Source organism: Cyanistes caeruleus, chromosome 13, assembly GCF_971803275.1.
Source record: "Cyanistes caeruleus chromosome 13, bCyaCae1.hap1.1, whole genome shotgun sequence".
Taxonomy (NCBI): Eukaryota; Metazoa; Chordata; class Aves; order Passeriformes; family Paridae; genus Cyanistes; species Cyanistes caeruleus.
Window position 1 is genome coordinate 16,234,674 of NC_141713.1, and position 22,302 is coordinate 16,256,975.

At 40.8% G+C, this 22,302-nt stretch overlaps 1 protein-coding gene and 1 long non-coding RNA gene across 10 annotated transcripts in view; one reads left to right on the top strand and one right to left on the bottom strand.

Annotated features, from left to right (window-relative positions):
* The window catches only part of LOC147650731 (uncharacterized), a 56,764-nt gene that overhangs the window by 11,905 nt on the left and 22,557 nt on the right, over positions 1–22,302 (top strand). For 4 of the 9 annotated variants that reach the window (XM_086849333.1, XM_086849330.1, XM_086849329.1 and 1 more), the window contains one exon: positions 3,181–3,289. In XM_086849333.1, the coding sequence (XP_086705459.1) occupies positions 3,181–3,289 (109 nt within the window). Of the gene's footprint in view, positions 1–3,180; positions 3,290–18,466; positions 18,693–19,145; positions 19,227–21,401; positions 21,481–22,302 lie in introns of those variants that run through there. The other 5 variants (XR_015275872.1, XM_086849334.1, XR_015275875.1 and 2 more) reach the window with 4 other exon arrangements.
* Positions 1,203–18,393, bottom strand: LOC111934211 (uncharacterized). Its single transcript, XR_002867101.2, has 3 exons — positions 18,282–18,393; positions 2,012–2,265; positions 1,203–1,440 (listed from the first exon to the last, which is right to left on the bottom strand). It is a non-coding gene; the product is annotated as an uncharacterized LOC111934211 (long non-coding RNA).

Here is a 22,302-nt window from a genome sequence, read left to right on the forward strand (position 1 = left end):
AGAACAAATTGTTTTTGTGAAGTGTCATTTATACAAAGAGCTGATTAAAAAGAAAAAAAAAAAAAAAAAAAAGGAAAAAAGGGCCCTGAATGAGAAGAACACAACAGAAGAAAACTCCCAGTGTGATTCAGTAACACTTCCAATGTAATGCTGGGTTACAAACAACCTGCAAAAATTGGGACCTTGCTAACACCTATCAACATTCATATAACTGAAGATCAGTTTTTTAAAAAGGAGAGCTTTCCCTACTGACTTACTAAAAGGTATCTATGTTAGTAGTGGTTTTAGAACTGTCTGCTCCATCAACTTCTCAACACACTGCACCTGATCCCAGGTACTTGGGCAACACAACGGCAGGCTGCAAGGCAGAATTGTTGCCAAGTATGCAATCCAAAGAATAATGAAACATACAGGAGTTTAAAGTTCACAGACAGCACAAATTTCTGGCATATAAGAAAGGTAAGCAGAGATTATTGAAGTTGCAGGAAGGTGAGCTGTTTATTTAAAGAAAGCAAATGGTGTTTTCTGCTTTTGCTATTAAGCAGAACAGTTTAACAGTTAAGGCCTTCCTTAAACTGTTCATATTAATGTAATGACTAGAGTGTCTCTGACCTGGAAGAACAAGGGAAATTCTCTCTCAACATGAGCGATTACCTGAGCATACAGTCAATAACAAGAGATACACACATGCAGTTGAAGCTAGAAACCAGGATTTATAAACCTTGTACAACTGACAGCAACAATCAGAGGTTACTAAATAAGGGAAAACACTATCAGGGAGCATCCAGAAGCTGCTCTCTGCTATTTAGCAGTGCTCAGCAGGACATCTTGTCTTCAGGTGATTTCAAAACACTGGTGGTAATTCCTTCTTTCTGGGCTTGTAGACTTTGTAGCAAAAGGGTTGCTACAGACATGGAACCGGGGATAGTAGCCTCAAAATTTCACATTATGAGGCAGAAATAAAAACATGCAATTAAGTCATTCAGATTTGGGACTTGTACTAACATGGCTGGAGAAATGAGAATTCCCTGGCTGGCCATAACAGCCCTGTCTGAGGTCACTGTAATGTATCAGCTCCCTGGAGCGAGGACCTGAAAGCTTTTCACTAGAAGAAGAAGGGCATTTTGGAAAGGAAAATATTGAAATTGCTGCTTATTCAGATCCAGAACACAGGTAAAATCAAGCAGATATCCAGCAGGCTATTGCATTGAGAATTTTTTTATTTCAACTTTTGCGCTTTCTCTGCTTCAACACAGGTTTTAAGTGCTAGTGACAAAGGTACAATATCCATGGCAGGGTGCCCTTTTCTTGAAATTGCACATTGGCTACAAAGATGAAAGTCATCCAGATCTTCACATGCTCTAAGTCTGCAGTATCACAGCAGCCCATCTCGCTGTGGTGTCAGGCCATGCCCTCTTAAGAGGAATGTGATAAGGAGTGCTTTGGGAGGCAAAAGTTAGAGGAAGAGAGAGAATCAACCTTTTGTTTCACTCTTCTGTCCCTCTTACAAGCCCAGAACTGAGGACTCTGGGTGGTAGGAGGAAGTGCAGGGTCCTGTTACAAACCAGAGGCTGTCTGAAGCATCCCTCCCACACAGAAAACACAGAGGCTTGGCTGTGGTCAGCCCTGTTGTACTGCAGTGCCCTTCTGCTTCAGCACAGAGGCAGGGACGGTCCCCTCCCTGTCCTCAGGGAGGTTTGTTCTTTAACACAATTAAACTGGAGCATGGCAAGTGTGACCCTGGAGCCTCTCATATGGGGATAGAGTCAGAGAATCATTTAGGTTCGAAAAGACCTTTGAGATCATCGAATCCAGCCATTAACACAGCACTGCCAAGCCCACCACTAAACCTAAGTGTCACATTTACACATCTTTTAAATACCTCCAGGATGGGGACTGCACCACCTGCTCAGGCAACCTGTGCCAATGATTGAATGATAGCCAAACCAAAACCACCACCTGAGGAAGCTGCTGCCCTCTGGCACAATGTGAATTCATCAGCAGCACCTACCTCAGTAGAATAGGGGACAGCACACGGTGACAGACATGGGACAGGGACTCCAGACCAATCCAGCATGCTTTGTTGCTGCTTCCTTTGCTGTGGACACATCCAGCCACAGCTGGGCTAAAGCCTTTCCTCTGACAGCAGCCCCTCACCCAGCTGCCAATGCTGGAGAGACTGAGCGAGCAGGATGCCAGCAAGCTTCACAATTGTGTTCCCTCTGTGAAAGACACCTGCTGCAATTCCTTTGTCATAGTGTGGCTCTGATGTGAAAAGGAAATTGGGTTTTATTACAAAATTGAACTTTATGAAAACACACCCTCCCCCTGCTATCAAATGCATTTCTACAAACAGAAAATCTAACTCTGCAGTGGGGTTTTTTTTTTCTTTTTCTGAATCTGAATAGTACAGAGGACACTGCGATATAAATGGAAACATTACAATCATGTAGCAGACAAAGCAGTGCTAGGCTGTATCACTCGATCACTAGGGTCTCCTTCACGAAAAGGAAAAGACTGATTGACTATAAAAGAAAATATTAAATAGCTGTAGTTTACCTACAAAGCCTTTAAAGCACAGATTGCTATTATCTAGGGGATACTGATGCAGAGAGATAACATGGGTCATGCACTACAAAAAAATAATAAGACAAGGACCACATCTGATACTGTAGAGCAAGAAATATTTGCTCTTCCAGGGGGTGACCAGACCGAGACCATAGGTCGGTTCTCAGAGCCAATATCATTATTTAAAAGCACCTGTACCCTCAGTGTAATGCACCCTTTGCTGCTTTATGCTAGACAAAGCAGCTGGGCATTTTTCTTATCACCTCAAGAGATGGTCTTTAATTTTTGTTCAGAAATTATTTTTAAGTAGTTTCAGGTAAGTGCTTGTTATGGTTCTATAAAGGTATCTGTAAAGACATCAAAGTGTGTGTGCCCTGCGCATTGACGCACCTTCCCGCATTGGCACACAAAGCTTAGTGGGACAGGGCCAAGGTTACACAGGCCTCCCAGAGCTCAGATGCTCATTGTAACAAGACAATCTGAAATTAAAATCATGAACTGTAAAGCTCACAAAAGTAGATGTCTTCAAATCGAGGATGACATTATCTTTTCTGTTTTCTATTTTCCCTTCTCTTTCATTCTTTCTTTTTAAACATTTTGCCACTGGTTCAGTTTTAAAAGGGGGTTCCAAGCCAAACCAGTGCCAAGGAAGAAGCAAGCTCATGGAAGAGCAGAGTATGTGGCTGGCAGTACTTCTGAACTCAACTTTGAGAGATTTTTGGTAAGTCTGTGGAACAGTCTTTAGGAACAAATTTAATTTTCATCTAAGGTTTCCTCTCTCTTTGCCACAAAACGATGTTTTAAAGCAGGACCAACTTCATCTGTACAGCTGTCATTTTTCAAATGAATCATAGAAAAATACATTACTCAAATCCCTCTTTCAGAGATTTCTGCCATGTCTTGTGGAGTTGTTGGCAGTGTGGGTATTGAATGTCCTTATTAATCTTAGGAAGGGAAAACAGAGGGTTTCCCTCCTTCCTTAAGAGCTTTGTGTGAAAACCACCCAATTTTTGTTTATCGCAAATACTTTCAGGAAGTCAGTCATAAACCTGATGCACTAATGACCTATAGTACAAAAATAATTTTTCAATATTTGTGAGAGGGTTAAATTCACCAAGCTTTGTCTTAAAGGGAATGACAAGTTGGTAATATTATGCCTTCCCCATAAAATTCTCATGAGTATCCTACATGCTACAGCACTATTTCAACTGAACACAAAAAGGGGTATTCAATTCTGATTTTATCATAAGGCACACAGAATTTGGAATCTTTGATTCATAGGGCACTTAGTTCTCTTTCCTGTGTAAATTCTAGTCATTTTATCCACATAGAAAAGAATGGGAGTACAATCCCAGGACACCCCACAGACACAAATACCAGGAAGCAAATGAAAATAATCTGCAGCATATGAAAACCATGATGTTTCAAAGAATAACAACAGGTTAATTAATGTTGCTCCAGAAATAGTCATTTTGTAATTGCAAAGTCTACTGCTAGGAATGCACAGCTAGGTCTTAAACATCTGTGTTAGTTTCCAAGTATCATTTTAGAAAAAGCAATTTCATCCCTATGCTACATAACCAGCTCCAATCAATATGTCTTCCTCCATGTAATGTCTATTAAGTGCATCCCTTGGCGACAGAACAACACACAATATGGACACAAGTCAGGAAAAAATCTACAGTATCTAGTCAGCATCTGTGTATCACTGAAACTCCTCTCTCTGCAACCTATCACAAGAGTGACTCGTGCTTGGGATTGTATTCCAAGGGGTCTGCTGCAGGAAACAGCCATCACACATGTTTGTAGTGAATCTACTGTGGCCAGGCCACTAAGACTTCCCAAGGGAATCAGCTGCTCCTTACAAGCACCGTTTGCATGGTAAAGACCCTGTATTAATCACCCACAATATAACTGCATAACCCAAATTAACCCTAAAAATAACTACCCATATAGAGATGTGCAATACTTGGTTCATGTGTGTTTTCATTTCACAACAGCCTTGTTACACCAATTACTCTTGTTGGTTTGGCAAAAGTTAGATTTGCTGAGTGCCAAATTCTGCACACAGATGTATGTGCCTGGCTACAGCTGAAATAAAAATCAGAGGCTTTGAATTCCAGTTTTCTTTTTATTCCTCTGCTCTGGAAGACAGTCTATCAGTCATAGACAAATTGAATATGATGTGCACCCATAAGCATGCCCAAATGGCTTTATGCAGGCAAAAGAAAACGGGGCCATTAGCATTTAGAAGTGCTTTTATGAGGTATGCATTTAGTAACTATGTTTACAGCTGGGGTCTGGGAGATGATTTCAGGAATGGCATGAGGGGAATTGAATGCAGCAGTGGAGGAAAAGGAGGAGGAGGAGAAGAACGAGGAGGCCTAAACCTGATCTAACCCTAACACTAACCCTAACCCTAACCCAAACCCCTAACCCAAACTTAACCTTAACCCCTAAGTTTAGACCTACCCGTGAACATAACCCTAACCCTAAATCCAAACCCTTACTCTAACCTCCAACCCTAACCCTAAGCCTAACCCCCAACCCTTACCCTAACCCTAAGCCTAACCCCAACCCTAACCCCCCACTCCACCCCATAATAAGGGTTAGGGTTGGGGTTAGGCTTAGGGTGACTGTTAGGCTTAGGTTTCAGATTAGGGCCTCCTCCTCCTCTTCTTCCTCCTCTTCTTCCTCCTTCTCCTCCTCCTGAACCAGCTTGGGGTAGGTCCACTTGAATCTGCTTTCTGGAGTGACCCCATTTGGAGGTTTCTCCCCAAATTTGGCCTAAACCAGGACACAGTCAAATAAATGATGGCAGCAGCCTGATCCTCATCCTGAAAATGGGTGATATTCCTTTTATTTTGGCAAGTATATGAAACCACGGGGACTGGAAAATGTTCTTCCCCTTTCTGCCCCTGCTCCATGCTCTTTCCTCCCTTCCCATTTGGCCTCCTTTAACATATTCTAGGTTCTGGGCAAAATGGCACAGAAAAGGAGTGAGATACAATCAGGAACCCACCCTTCTTTTTGAACCTTCTTTTTGTTTGTGTGGTTTTTTTTTTCCCATGCTGTAGCTAGTTGAAGAGAGAAACTGATCAGTATTCAGTTGTGGGCTTTATCCAAACTTCCTTTTGGTGTCTTTTCACTCTTGTTTTCTGTCCTGATGCCCAGTTAGACCAGTCTGAAAGTAATTTACAGCACATACCCATGATCTTTGGTGACACCTTTTCAAGGGTCACAGATAAGAAGTACCAATGTCAATTTATATGTCTGCAAGCCCATCTTCCTAAGAGAACTGCTGTCCCTAAACTCTGTGGATGTCTTGTGGTGCTTCTCCACTCACACAGAGCTGTGGTGAGCTCTCAGAGCAGGGAGCTCTTTGCTGAAACAGAATGATAGTTAAAGCACAAAGCATCATGTTTGGAATGGCAACAGCAGCTGCTGCTTAGCTGTTGAATAAACTTTAAAAAATTCAGTCTGTGACTAAAAATACCCCACAGCTGCACTTTATTTCAGTACCTGAGGAGATGTGCCTTATGTATCACCTGGGAGTCTGACTCCACATTCTATGTTTTTTCATGCCATCCCTACTACCTGGACCCAAAGTTCTGGAAAGTGAGAATAGTACAGGACTGCACATCCAGATATGAGCTCCTGCTCCAAAACATGGCTCTTTCTTCATAAAGATGAGCTTGTAATTCTATCTTTAATAGTCTGTGTGGCTGAGGGGGAGCACCTGCTTTGTAGGCCAAGTTATCAGGTTAAGTACAAATTTGAGAGAGTCTGAGACTTAATGATATAAAATTCTGCTCAGAACTGTAACTGGGATGCTCCCAGTCCACCTCTTTCCAGGATTATTAGGCAGTAAGAGGGTAAGCAGGAGACATAGAAAATAGGTGTGCTGCTCCCCTTGTTTAATTTTACTCTCATACATGAATAAAAATAAAGAAAGATGAATATTTTATAACCTTTGCTTTCATCATAAATAATTTTGTGACAGCTCAGCATTCCTGTAGATTATTTACAGCTTTTTGGTTGATGTGTGCTCCAAAAACATTTGAAAAAATAATGTTTTTTTGGATATTGCCACAGTAGCATTAGTACACCTTTGAGATTTCCTATATTCCTTTCAAGAACACTCCAGGCTGAGGGTCCACAAACTCCTTTTCATGGAGCTGTTCTTTAATAAAACACCAACACTCTTGCTCCAAAAATGCCAAATATAGTTGAGAGAACTCCTTGATAACGTATTTTTGCAAAAACTATTTATATTCATAGATTCCTGACAGTTCATCTTGATACAATTTCTGCACTTACCCTTCTGATTCTAATTTTTTTTGGTTTAAGATTTGGAAAAGAAACTAAAGCTCTAATCAAGGAAAAAGATACATAACTACATAAATTACTTACTCTGTGTGCACAATTACTTGTAAATAGCCATGAATCTTTCTTTAAAGCAAGACAAAACTTCAAATAGTCTGCTTAACTGTAAATTTAAACATATTTCACTTTCAGGCTTCACCGCTTCCAATATGAATCAGCCTATTATCTTTAAATATGAAATTAGAAAAAAGATTTGCTGTTTGTGTATACTCAAAGATTAACATTTCCCTGAGATTAAGAGTGTGTTTCTTGACGATGAAGAGCACATAACACCAAGAAACACAGTTTAATAATGCTTCTCAGGAGCAATTTTGTTTTTATAGCAAATGCAGCTTGAGATTAAGAATATTCTTTAAAACCAGCTAGTGAAAAAGTGATACCAAACCAATGATGCTTTGTGGTGAAAGCAAAACAAATTACTACATGGCCCAAAAGTTAAAGACATAAAATCTGCAGTCTACAGTACATTTGCTTGCATCTTTTTGTGGTATGCAAAATAATGCATAAAAATTCAGGATTAAGCTTATTTAAATGTCACTTGAATCAGAATTAGAATAATTGTTGGAATGTTAAAATAAGGCATCTGTTTGGAGTAGTCTCTGCTCTATAATTGCCTGGTCAATATATTTAAGTTTGCTGAGGAATATCTAGCCAGGGGAAAAGCAGAATGCATTACTGTTCCTTCCTTCATGTTGCCCGAGCCTTCAGTCTTTCCAGGAATAGTAAAAATATGAAAATACTAACAACATGTGATTTCTCTGCTAAGTTTGCTTTGGGCTAATTCTCATCACTGTAAGACACAGGGACAGAGCAGGCTACTACATTTATTTCCCAGAGATTTACATACAAGATAAAAGATTTACTTATTTCCTCCAATCTTGATGCTTGCTTTTTCTTTTTTATTGGGCTCTCTCTTGTCTTTCCAGCCCCCAATGGGCCCTGCACTAACACACAAATACCAGCTCAAATACAACACACTGATACCAACTCAATTACATTACTGTGGGCCTCTAAGAGAAGCTGATCCCATAAAGAACTGAGGCAGCTTTAGCTAAAAGCTTGAGACTTTCCTCATCCATTGGCAGTGGAAGTGCCCTGTACCCCTGCATTCCTCTTCTGCTGAAGTGTGGAAAGGCTTCTAGCACAGCACTTGGCTCTGTTGGTCTTGAGTCCTTTAACAGTACTGAGGCACAAAGATACCACCTAATTTATTATTTCTAAATAATAATTATTATTATTTCTATTATAAAATTATTATTTCTGCCGACCTCCCTGAATCTGACACACTTCTTGTCAGAGTACAGATATTCTGCACCTGACTGATGGTGCTGGGTTGCAGTCTCATCCACTAAATTCTGAATAAACTCTGACACCCTTGCCCACAGATGTTCTCTTGTCATTTCAGGACCGAGGACGTGGTGAGTAGGTCAGGCAGGGAAGAGGGGCCAAGTGCCATTTTATGTTCCTTATGATCATTCTAAGGCATCTCAAACTAGCCAGGATGAAATAATCTACACTGGGCATTGCATGCTGGATGAAAGATGGAAATACAAAGAGAGTCTGAGAGATGTGCGGGATGGTATGTAATGTTTGGAAGTCTCACAAATTCAGTCTCTGTAATTTTTGTAGTCAAGTCCTTTACCTAATAGTGACCTAAATCTTGTTAAAGGGTTTTTCAGACAGGAGGCAAAATTGAAAACCAGAGGAAGCACAGGTTGTTTGTAGCTGAAAGTACAGTTCATAAAATTTGTACAATTTGATCAGTGTCTGCAATGCTGGATAAACCCCTAGTTCCTACTTAACATGTAGAATCCAAGGTCTATGCATAATTTTTGCATATCAAGCTGCCCATGGTGCTTGAAGTTGCATATATGTGCAGCAAAAATAATGGCTATCTGCCAAAGATTTTCTAAACTGCATGAACAGATTCACACAGAGAACATCAGCCTTCCTGACACCATCCAGAAAACCCCAGGAAGGGTGTTTGTAGCTCCAGAGTCTAGCTGTGTTGCCACAAATATTCATCTGTTGTTTCTATGTTCTTTCTCTCTTCCTCTTTGTTATTGAAATTGCAAAACAGAGTTATACCCACTTCAAACAGCGGAACTCTGTCTGGAGATTTTTAGCAAGGTGTCTGGAAAAGGTGTACAAGTAAAACAGGATATGTTACACTCAGACTGAAATTCTAAGGAAGTTGTTCTTAAAAGATACAACTTTGTAATTCTTCAGAGCAATTCTCAAATACTGTAGATACAGCCGCCTATGGACACCTTAGAGAAAATAAATCCTAAGCCTGCAGACACAAGAACTCCACTTTCCATTATCACTGAAGAATTAACTCCTTTAGCTGTGTTCTTTAGAGGCAAAGGAATGAAACCCAACCACAAGAAATATCTGGAGAACGACTATTTGACCTTTAATATCAATGAGTTTCTAAGTCATGAGAGGCAATAAACAAGGAGGTCTATGAGGTTTTATTTAGTGCTGTTTTTCAGACGATAACTCTATTTTGACTTATTTTCTAGGTTTTGCAGTATTCTTCTTCAGCTAACACCACTCTTGGCAGATAACCTAGTTTAAGCATTTAGAGATTTAGTTGGCATCAGAAAAATCTTGGTAGTGTAGTTCAACAAGATGAAAGAGTTCACTGGGAGACATTACACAAACTGCCTTAAGGACCAAATGTCCTGTAAGCAATGGTGGAAGCACCAGTCTCTTGGAAAACAGTCAATGTAGAAAGAAGATGTGAAAGCAAGGAAGTTATCTTTTTGAGAGTATTGAGTCAGTGGAAGGAGTGGCTAGGAAGCAAGAAAACAAGAGGCATATCAGAGGAGATTACAGATAGATGTACCATGTATGGGTTTAAACTCTGCTCAGGTAGATAGATACCTGCACCTCTGGATTTCTAGGCAAATGACCAGTTCGTTATTCATTGCTGTATTTCATTACCAGCCAGGCAGAGCAGCTGGAGAACATGTGCCTGAGCAGTACTTGTGGGCAACCACTGCAAAGCAAAGCAGTTTGCACATACACACTCCTCCAGATACAGAAAGCAGATCCAAGAAATACACACTCCTCCAGAAACAGAGAGAAAACAAATACACATGGCACTGCTCAGAGATGGAGTAGCTCACAGCAGCACCTTAAACTGAGTGCTCTGGGAGATGAATGTTAGGCAATATGTCATGGTAAAACAGGAAGCAGGGAGAGGATAGGAAAAAGAGACACAAACTTTCTCACAACAGGTCTAAGTTTTGATCTCAGAGTGACAATCTTAAGTGAGACTTCAAAGGTCAATAGTTAGAGTGTAGTACGAGCAAACAGGAAAACTTTAGGTCCTAAGGGATGAACAGACTCTCTTTACCCTGGTCTTGTAAGAAAATCTTCATACAGATGGCAAATGAAGGGAGCCTTTTCCTTCCCACTAGGCAGACAACTTCAAAGGAGAAAATTAACCTTTCTCTACAGCAGCAAATAAAGTATTAAATCTGTTGTAAAGACAGTTCAATTAATTAAGAATGTTGCAGATTAGCACAACACAGAGAAATGTCCAAATACAAGGAAGACCATGCTTATTTCTGGATAAGGGAGCGTGGCTAGATACTGTAATGACTAAAACTCAAGGAGAACCTAGAAAAAGATAATCTGTGCCCATACTTCTCCAGATGCTAATTTCTTTTCAGCAGCACTAAATTATTCCTAGAATGGTAACTTCTCACTTCCTAGAAAAAGTAGGATTTGGGAATCTTACAACTCAGAAGTTAGTTAGGATTTTTATTTGGAATCAAAAGCTGGACCAGTTTCCTGCCTTGACTGCAGAGGGCAGGCCCCAGTAGCAGGTATGGTAAGGCTCTTGTTTCTAATGTACAAGTTACAGAGGTAAAACACTTCACTGTGAGACTGTGCCATTTCTTATATAATGCTCCAGGGAAAAAGGGCCAAAAATTAAGAGAACATAATCTTCCTAGAGGAGAGAAGTGATTAATCCCTAAATGAGAAACCTATTACAAGTAGATTGAGGAAGCTCCCCTACAGAACTAGAGGTTGAAAATAATTCTTTGGAAGTACTGCAATCCTCACCAACAGCACTTTTTCATGAAATGTCTGGAATTTTTTGGAAGTTTAATTTCAAGCAGAACCAAAAGTAGATTTGGCATGCCATTCTGGGACTCACTGATGGCATCACACATTGTCTTTATAGAGTTGTTGCTCAGAAAACCTGAAATCTTAGTAACTGTTGACATCTCTTTGTGTCTTTTCAGACAAGTCCTTTTAAAGCTGAAATTTATCTTACCCTTTGCTTCCCTTAATCCTGACAAATAGTGGTTTCATTTGCAGCAACACCCACATTCATAGGGAGGGAGACACTTCCTACTGCAGATCAGTGAGCAGAAGGCTTTATTTAGAGCCTCAGCATCTCTGTGTGAGATGGATGGGACCTCTCAGCAGTGAGCAAATGAGTGTCAAAAGCAGATGTGTCACTAACCAGTTACTATGACTTACAAGATGAAAAGACGTGTTTAAATGCTGTAAGTGATAAAATGTCAAAAAGTGAGGCAGAATGAATGGCCTAAAATGGAGGGTTGTTTGAGTGACCCAGTCCCAGAAGGTTCAGTCATGCTGTCCTGACAACACAAAATCCCTGCTAGTTTCTCCCATTGACCATATGCTTTTAATACTTACCCACAGAAATGTATATTTCATAACTCCCTGAAAGATTTACATCTATTACATTGACAAAGAATACAAATCAGGCATTTTAAGTGGTGTTTTAGGGTTACATTGTAAAAAAAAGTGCCACATCTGTTTGAATTCCTGTTTTACCATACCCATCCTTCAGTCTCCTTCAGCTTGTCTTTATTCTGAGATCCTTCTCTTCCCCAAGCCTTTTTTATACCAACCAGCAGCTCATGTCTATTTTCCAACTTTCTTTTGTTGAATATTGCCACAGCAGCTCTGCCACTTGGCAAACATTCCAATAAGTTGGGATATTGTTCCTGTAACATAACAGAGGAGCAGCACAGACACAATCTTTCCACATGACCTCAGATTAATCAATCATTTTTAAATACCAACAGGCATAAAGGACAAAAGTACTCAAAAATGCTTTCTTAGAACATATAATTCATGACACACTTTTGCCATGGTATAACTGATACTAATTTTGCCCTTGCACTTCAACAGTGGATCACTCCACATGCCTTGGTCTGCTCACATTGCTAAGATGTGTAGGCTGCTACAATTCTTCATCCCTCCCCGATCAAAAAAGACAAAAAATAGCCAGGTGAGGAAGCGTGAAAGCATCTGCCTATATTTCTGCTAAGATCACACAGTAGTTAGAAATGGCACTAAAAGGCCTGGTAAACCTCTGAAACTAAATATCTGACAGAATTATTAGTACACTGAGCAGGCATTGTCCAAGAATCAACTCCTCAGCAATTCCCACTTCCTCTCCTCTGACTTCTCCATCCTTCCCATTCTTGACCTTCTTTTCCCTTTCAAGCTCAGTTGTCCTGTTAGGCCTAGGATGCAACTGATTGGAAAGAAGGTGTGAGCACCAGTCCAGCACTGAACAGCAGGTCAGGAGAATTTTTTCTGTCTTCCCAGAGATATGTGTTCTCCACTGAGCACTGCTAGTTCCAGCTGCCCACTCCCATGATTAATGCTCCGAGCATTAAGGCCCAGCTTCCATAAAATAAGCATATCAGCACCCCCCTCACTAGCACTATCCAGGGCATCACTGGATGCCATATGTTCCATCAACTTCTCCACAGCCTGTCTAGAGAACTAATAAGAAAGATCTGATATTTTGCTTTTCAGTACATAAATGTCACCAGTTCCATCCGATTCCTCTTTGCCTACAACTTTGCATTTATTTGGTCACAAACACTTTCCCCAACCTGTGAACACAGATAGAGATCCCAGGCTGATTGAACAATATACCCATTATTCCCAAATTATCTCATTATTCCCAAAGAAGAGATTATTAATAACTTATAATAATGAGTATTACTAATTCTAAAGATCATCTGCTTCAGTGACATTGATGTCACTTCCTTGTCTAAACTGTGAACCTGAATTTCTTTTTCTTTTACCTGAATTTCTTCTTCTTTCACCATAAACTTAGTGAGCATTAGCTTTCCATCAGATGTCTGGGAAACTCCTGGCACCCACACTAATTTCCTTATGACCGTAATCAACATAAGCAATAATATATTATAAAGTGAAGTATGTAAAAAAAACCCAGCTGCCATTTAAAGCATGTAAACACGACTGTAATACATAACAGCCTCTCAAAAAGGTTACTTTTTGGTTTCAGCAATCTAAAGAGTAGTTTTAACCAAGTAAAACAATTTTCTGGGGACACTGCTGGTCACATTTTTGAGCAAGCCACTCACTACCATAGATGAATTCACTTCATGCAGAAAGGAACCCCGAGGTGCTCATAGAACAACTCATCGTTGTGTCTTCCCTCACCTCCTGCAAACACCTTTCAGCCCTTTCAGTGAAATATGTCGGTGTCATTTATGTGAACATGAAGGACATCTAGTGGAGCCTTGCTTGCTACCAGCAGAATGCACAGTTTTAGCCTCTGCTCCCCGACTTCTCATCCTTGCTCCTGAAAACCAGCGCATGCTTCTGTTCTCTGAGGACAGGCAGGGAAGTGCAAAACGGTACAGATTTCTCTCTTGCTCTTGTCAGCAGGGACGTGCAGTTCCTCTCTGGCTGCACTCCCTCTGCAGAGCACGGTGTCTTCGGCCCTTTGTCAGCCTCCTGACCTGTGTTCCTTCCTCTCCACTCACTCTCCCAGCACCGAGAAGCCTGGAACAGTCAGTGCCACAACCTGCACAATTCTTAGTGAGAATATCGTGCATTTAGCCTATTCAGAAATACCAGGGATTACAGCCAGGTAGACTTGCACTTTCTGGACTCATCTGCACTGTAACACTTTAGGAGTGTAATTCATGGGCAAAACCCTCTTAATTTTATCCTAGCTCAACACCTTAGCACAGAGATTACAGAGGGCTTAAACTTTCCGCAGAAAAACAACTGAAGGCTTTTGTAGCTAGGGAATCAAACTCGTGTATATGGCTAGGCACAATTAAGTCTGCTGTGCAAAAAAACCCAAAGGCTTATTCAGATTGCCTTGTAAAAGCTTAAACATAAATATTTAATTCAGAATATTTTCTAAATTCACTTTCAAACCCCATCACTCACAGTATTTCAAAGGCTGAGGCACAGAGGTGTTTTATCTCTAAAAGAACAAGTAAACAAATGCAAGTTTCTCCCTGTTCATTTAGCTGAATATGTCAAAGCAAGAAGTTACTAAAAAATTAGGAAATATGTAAATAACAACCATTCCAATAAGTGGGTATTTCTCATTATGGAGATATAAACCAGAAAGGACGAAGGGCATTCTGTGTGTCGTTTCTACTGCAGTAAAAGCTGGGGTTTGTGCTGGAGTTAACATCCCCTTCCCACAGGGCATCTCTGGCTGCCTGGCTGCTGCAGTGGGTGCCCTTCAGGACACACTTGCCCTGCAGAACCTGTGTTTTCCAAAAGCTTCCCCACCCAGCCCCAACTTGCCCAGCCCTAGACAGCAGCCAGGTCCAAGCCCAAATTGTGAGCACTTTCCTTCTGTTTCCTTCACCAAGGTCAACCCCTTAGCAAGCCAAGCTGAGCCCAGTAAAACCAGGCACAAAAGCATTAAGGAATTCCTTGTCTCAGAACCCAGTGTTAACTGCAATGGGTACTGTGATGCATTTTCTTAATCCCTCTGTACATCCATATAGGAGCTTTGGATGGACAGTCCTCTGCTGAGTGGACTCAACCTCATTCCCATGGCCCCACAGGGCGAGGACTTGACATGTGCACAGCTCTGCACACTGAGCCTGGCACCCAAGTGCTCCACAAAGGAGTGACTCACATCACGCTGAGAAGAGACACAGTTTCCATTCTCAGCTACAAATATTTTTAGCTTCTCTAACAAACAGAACAACTTGTCAAGATGACCCAGGAAGAGTTTGAAGAAGAAAACTCAGTAGAATTTATGGTCAGAGACACATGATGAGGATGCCAAGACTCTAATGCAAGGAGCATCCTGTGCTGGAGCTGGGATGTGTGGATGTCTCCTGGCTCAGGCACTGAACAACCCCAAGTCCGACACTTACATGTACTCACCCTCGCTAGAGGGTATTTCATTCATCTTGTGCATGAAATCAGCGTGTTTGTGACATCTAGGAAAGGCAGGAAGAGGATAACCAAATTCACTACATCAATGATGGAACACTACCAGCAACGTACTAAGTTTTAAACAGTTTTGAAACAGACTTTCTAGGTTTTTTTATAATATGATCATTTTCTTTTTTCAGGTTTATGTTCAAATTTTCTCTCTTCCTCTCAAGGGATCAGGATTCAGTCCAAACAATTCCTCAGCAGAGATGACCAATACAATTTTGGCTGTCTATCAGCTACTAATGCTGTCCTACTTTCCTCCCTTTCAAATTTGAGGGAAATACACACTTGATTCTCTTAGTAAATGAAAAGTTCATCTATCTCACCTGAATGGAAACGTAAGTGTTTCAAATTATTCTAAGGAGGGATTAGAAACCTTTTATGAATTAGTCACTGTGCATTGGTAGAAACCTTAAAATTACATACTGAGTAATGACTCCAGGAGTTACCAAACACTTCACAGAATTCTCCCAGACTGAAATTTTTCCTCAGCTTCCACAGCATCCTGACTAGGTCTGTGGCCTTTTTGTCACTGCCCTTACAGCTTAGCTTTCTACACCAATCTGGAACAAGTTCTGCTGCTCAGAGCAAATGTCCCCAAGCAGCACAAGTGGGATGTCACATGGCAGTTTGTGAGCAGCCATTCTGCTGTTTGTAGCCCAGGGGAAGCAGACTGAAAGGAGTTATGGTTATTATTAAAATAATATTCAAGTAGATTTTCAGAAACACTAGAGGTGCAGTGACTGCAGACTGAGAAATGCTCCTGGGAATTTGTACCACAGTGTCTAAATTTTCACAGTAAGCAGCAAAGTCTGAGTTCTTTGATTTCTCATTGTTCAGGTGGAGACAAACAGAGAAGCTGGAGTGAGGGGTTAAGGTGACTCCACATTTCTGAAAGTTGAACAGACCTGTTTCAGCCTCAGAACTGAGAATCTGAGAATGTCAAGTTCACTGGAGATTTTGGGAATGCAAATGGATGTGGGTACACAGATGGGGTGAATTGTGCTTCCAATGAGCAAACAGCCTTGGATATAAACATTGATCCAGAGTAACTATCAAATCCTACATGAATAGCAGGAGTAACACCATGGACAAACACCGTGAACCACTCCTGTACCCATACAAGTAGGCATTCTAAAGATGTCCTTTCCTCTGTGCTGTGCTTCCTCTAGACTTTACAGTTTTGCTACTTCTCAACTAGAGAAGTCACTAATAGCAATAATAAAAGTCATGCAGAATACATTTAACAGCAAGGTACCATATCCTTGGATATGGAAATTATTGCCTTGTATTAATATTTATTGTTTACCAACTGTATAATAGGACAGTTAAATGGTCTACTTGAGTCATTTTGTGAGGATGCATTTACACTTACAATGTTTAATAAAATATTTGCCAATAGCTATCTGGATAATATATACACATTTTTGGCTCAGCCTGTGGGCCAGTCTGTAGAGCAATGTTGTGCTGGTGTGTTTCAGTCACTGCTGTCATACCATTCTCTCTCACACAGACACACTCTCTCCAGCTTAACTGCAGCAGAACTCAGTGGTCAGGATGCTCTGCAGGAGGAGTTACATTAGAAAAGTGAGTGGTTTAAAATGCACACCTTGTCTAATATTTGCACAGCTTTCCATGGCCCAGATCTGTAATTCTGCTTCACAGAAATTTTACAGACATGTTTCTACATACACTCATACACGTTGCTCTGAATTTATACAGAGCAACATGCATTGTTGTCACAGAGCAGCTATGCTCTAGCCAGGAAAATTTAGGTTACTACATGTGAAAAAGAGTCCTATTGTTTATCCAAAACCAAGGATCACATCTGTGCCGACTGGCAGTTAGGCAGAGCCATCTGTCATTTTGGGGTATCCTAATGGGATTTGGCATCACAAGATGAGGTTCTATAACCAGGTAAAGATCAAGGGACAAGAATGCCTCAAGGCCTCAATTACCCACAACTTCACATTGTGGTGCCTTCAGAAATCTGTTCTGGGAACCACGTTAAGTGCAATTCATTGATGTTTATGGTTCACATTTGCTGTTCCTGGAAGCAGAATAGCTTGTAAAATTAGCAGCTGTAGAAAAAGGGGAAAGCTGAGAAAAGGGAAAAAAACCCACTTGAAATAGCAGAATTTTGATTTTATTTTTCGATACTTCTGACTTTGGCATAAATCCAATTTAACAACACTACTTTCAAAATGCCCTTTATTTCCAGGTGATCTTTCTGTATTTACACCCTTAATAGGGTTTATTTTGTACTCTGTGTGCAGTCTGTAGACAGAGCTCCAGAGACCCTTGCTTCTGAAACCTTTTAGCTTTGTAAATCCTGAGTGCCCTCTATATCGGTAGACATTTTATTAGCTCAGAATTGGATATTTTGTGAAATCAAATAAATAAACAAACAAACGTATCACCACTGAGAATATGCAATGCTGGTAGAAAAAGGTGGATAATTCCCCACCTATTATACAACAATAATCCAGAATGGATTATTCCAATTAGAAATGTGATTCTGTGGACAAAGCACTGCACTGACACAGACAGCTATTTGTACAAATTAGAGATACAAAGTATCTTCCCTGCCCACAGAAAAGCAGAGAAGTCCTCAGTAATATTAGTAATTCATAATACAATTTGGAGACAGGATAATTTGTATAAACTTGTCCAGGTGTTATGAAAAAATCCCTTTTATGAAAGAATCCACCTTTTTGAGTCTACAGAAATAGAGATGCTATTAAAGTTTTAAGATAAAAACAATCCCCAAACCCCTGCAATGAGATGCCAAACCAAATATTCTTCCTGACAGGAAGTCTTTGGGCCTAAAATGTTTCTAATATCTTCTGGTTTAAAATACTCTGTGAATCTATAACTTTGCACTGCCAGTCTAATGAAGACACCCCTAGTAACGATGCCTCGAATTTCTCTTTGAGAACTGTTGAAGTTCCCAGTAGATGTAAAACCACTCACATGCTGTGAGGACAGACTCCTTGGGTGTGTGTGAAACAAAGTCAGGACATTTGGTTATGTACCTAATTTCCTCTGAATTATTTCTGTAGCAATTGTAGTGTGGATAAATGGGGATTTACCCAGAAGGTTTCCATTCCCTCAGCTCAGCTCAGCCAGTCCCTTTGCAGAATGGTGCTCCCCGGGACAGCAGCTGCCAGGTCGCTGTGCACGTGAAAGGAGGAGGTTTGGAATGTTCTGAGCACCCATGTCACAAACCTCATGCCAACCCTTTGGTGCTTGTCATCACTCTTTTCCCAAGCTAAACATCACAGGACACAAAGGTTGCCTGGAAACTGGACCAAACCTCAGGATGCTCAAGAGTATTGTTGCAGAGTGGTACTATCACAAGAAGGATGTGATTTCCATATTATGTTAAAATAGCTCAGCTTTTTGGGGATGTAACTGGAACTTCCTGTGCATGTTTTTTACTAAGAAATAATTTTTTTTATTATCAAATTTTCAAGTAGCCAGAGGTCAAAAGTAGAAAAAAGGTAATAAATTGTAAAAAGTCCAGGGAATAAAGACTCTGGTTTTAATACCTCCTGTCAGCTATATTAAAAAAAATAAATAATAAAAAAAAAATTTAAAAGTCTGATTGTGAGAGGAGCTTCTCACTTCTCAGGAGCACACTGCAGGAAGTGCATATCAATAGATGCAAGTTAAATTTTTATATACAGCTGCTTGACCAACAGATCTCACCAAGAGAAATAACAGCCCTGGCTGCGCTGGAGAGGTGTCGTGTGTGGGAGCTGCTGCCTCTCAGCGTGGTGTGACCCCACCCGGGCAGGGCAGGGCAGGGCAGGGTGACAGCAGAGCCAACCTCCACTGAATTAAATAACTTAGGGCAGAGCATGGAATACAGTCTCTGTTATCATATCTCCATGCCTCACACTTTATCACACCACTTTGTGATCCACACCATTTTCTTCCATTCAAATCTGCAGGTGATCTGGCAGATGACTTTTCAGGGACCTGGCTTTATTGTGTATTCATTAGAGAGATCTGAGAAGACTGCAAAGAGGGGAGTAAGGCTACAGATAAAACTGACAACAAAACCTAAAAATCTATCCTTTCTCTTCATTACTCATATATAAATTTGCTTCTAAGTGTATGTGAGTTCTATGATACATGTTCAGTACTTCTGTGAATTTCTATCTGAAAGAGACACTACAAAGGTATGGTGGAAAGACTGGAACATTAGTTTGTACAGCAAATTCTGAAACAGCAGAAAGGGGAAAGGATGTTCAGAATGCGATGCTGGGGGAACCCCGACCTTATCTGCAGGATCCAAGCAGCCACTACCAGAGAGAAAATCAGGTTGTCTGCAAATACTGTTTTCTGCCTTTGAACCTGGAAGAGAATGCGAGGGACTTGTGAATGTAGCAAAGAAAGAGGAGTGTACACAGTGATGCTTTTCTTCAGGATTTAAATACTCCTTTTGCAAACTTAAGAAAGCTGCATTGTTCATGAAATTTAATGTTCTAACTTGGTCCATTTTCAGAAGGTAAATCCTAAAAAGCTCAGTGTGGCATTTTTAAACAACTGCCTCCACAAATCTCCAGAATTTTGTGTTTCTAACCTTGCTTTTAAGTGCTTGCATGACTAATGAAGTGTGACATTGCTGAGATTTGCTAGCATTCTTTTCTGTAACATAAGTTCTAGCTGACAAAAATATGGCTAAATTTAGATACCTGCAGCAAACAAGAACCTTCAAAACAAAAGCAGGCTTAAGGATTAAAACTGGCTATGACATGTTTGTGCTCAACATAGGCAAGTTCACATAACCCCTTGTCTGCTGCCCCGAGCACGGAGTTGTGGGCTGGCTCAGAAAAGCAGTTTGCTGAGTACTGGCTATAAAAGCATTACTTAGTCTGAAATGCTGCTGTTCCAGCAGGTTGTGCCAGTGTGGCAGGTGGAGCCTGCTGGGTCTCTCAGATTCTTATTTTTTTCAAATAAGTCATTAAGGAGGGAAAAACAGACGGAAAAAAGACCTCCTCTGTAGGTAACAAACTGGTGTTAAGAAACATTGCTCAAACAGCAGAGAAGTCTCATACCAGCATCTCAAAACTCTAAATGCATTCAGGTAGTATATTGCATTTTTCCAGTTTTCTGTTGTCTATGTGTTCTTTAAATGGGTCAAATCCAGCTGAATTTGAACATGAATGAACAAATAACATGATTATCCCTAGACATTTTCTCACATATTCATGAAAGATTCAACCCACAGTTCAGTATTTGTCAATAACAGTCAAAGTGAAGTCAACTGATGGCTTATCAGACAAATATAAAAGATCTGCAATGAGAGTTACCTAGTTAAATCCAGGGAAAAAAAAAAAAAAAAAGAAAGAAAAAAAGGGAGAGAAGTCTGAAATCCTGCAGCTGAGTTCCAAATATCCAATTTCTCCTTTTATCTTCTGTTTCCTTTTTTTTTTGCATAGTGCCAGACCACCTTAGAAGCCACAAGAGAATGATATATAAACACCACTGCTTTCTAATACTTCTGCTGGTAGAATTAACCACATTATTCAAATGTCAATTTACTGCAAAGATAAATTCTTTTAAATCAAAGTACCATTTCAAATTGAATTTTCAAGCCATTAACTTTACTAGGCTAGTCCTGCCAGCATATTGAAAGTCTACCAGGTATTCTCATAACAAGGTCACTTTTTATTGCTCAAACTTTGCATTAAAGCACCCTAAAAAACATAGTCATTAAAAGAAGTAGTCTAAACAATCCAGCTGCTGTGGAAGAGCTGCCTTCCTTTTATTCACAGTAAAATTCAACCTTTATTTTCTGGGAAAAAAAAGCCACCCAAAATATGCTAGGACCTCTCTGTAGGAACAGTGAATGAGAACCTACAGATTATGTTTCTTATTTATTTTCTTTGCAACTGTGTTCTTAGTCTCGGAGAGAACATTTCCTACTCTAAATACATATTTTGAATTCACTGTCAGATTTAAAAACAAACAAATGAAATACCCAAACAGAACAGTGCTTCCAGAAACATTTGTAGCCTCTTGTCCTGGAAAGAGGCAGAGCTGCAGCTCTATGAGAAATTCCTGGCAGGTCTGATGGCTCTGTACTCTAAATCTGTGCACACTCCAACCACGTAAATAACCACACAAAAGTCATCACTTTGGGAAAGTATTTTACTAACAAAACCACGACTTTCCTCTTAATCTCATTTTTCTCCTGGCAGCTGTAGCACCTCTGGCACTATTTCTGTGTTTAACCAAGACATCTCTGGAAGTTCCAGAAATCAGCAATACTTCAGGAAGGTAAAAGAAAAAAAAATAGTTTCGGGCTGCTCCCCACCGTCCCATCTTCTCCTGGTTCCAGGGGAGTCAGGCACATTCTGCCATCCCTCTGGAAGAAGACAGATCACAATCAGTCACTCCTGGCTCTTGTGTGTCACCCAGCACGAGTTCCCCACACTGCTCAGTGTCCAGGGGAAGGGGGACACAGCCCTGCTGCTGTTCCTGCCATCAGCAAACAGCTGCCAGCAGCAGCCAAGGGCAGGTGCTGCTCCCTTCCCTCTGTACTGGGGCAACGTGCCCTCCACCCAAATGGGATTAGCAGAGGCCTCACTAGGCTGGAGATGCCAAGCAGGAGGATGACCCAGGCAATACATGCTGCCATCCAGGCCCTGGCTGTTCTAGTGGCCCCAGAGCTGAGATGAACTCTCTGGCTCAGCTCCTCCTTCATCCATGGCATATGGGCACAAAGCAAGCCACCTACTGCCTCATCAGAGCTCTGAAAAGCGCGAGCAGCATTCTCTGCAGCTCCAGCATCATCAGGGACTTACGGCACTGTCATGCCTGGAGCTTGAATACCAGTCAAATTCATCCTACTGCCTCTAGGAAAAAATACCAGGGGTCAGGAAAGGGCAGTGAAAACAGGCAAACCACAGAGGAAGGTACGCTGTCCTCCAGTGCAGAGGAAGAGCAGAGATACTCAAAAGAAAAGCAGGGCTAAAAATATCAGGAAGAGGGCAGAGGTGCTCACATGGTGCAGGCATACTGGGGCCACAGAAATGCATTTGCAGCTACTTCTAACCTGCACTGATGGAAAGACAGGTGCTTGTGTGGGGAGAGTTGAAA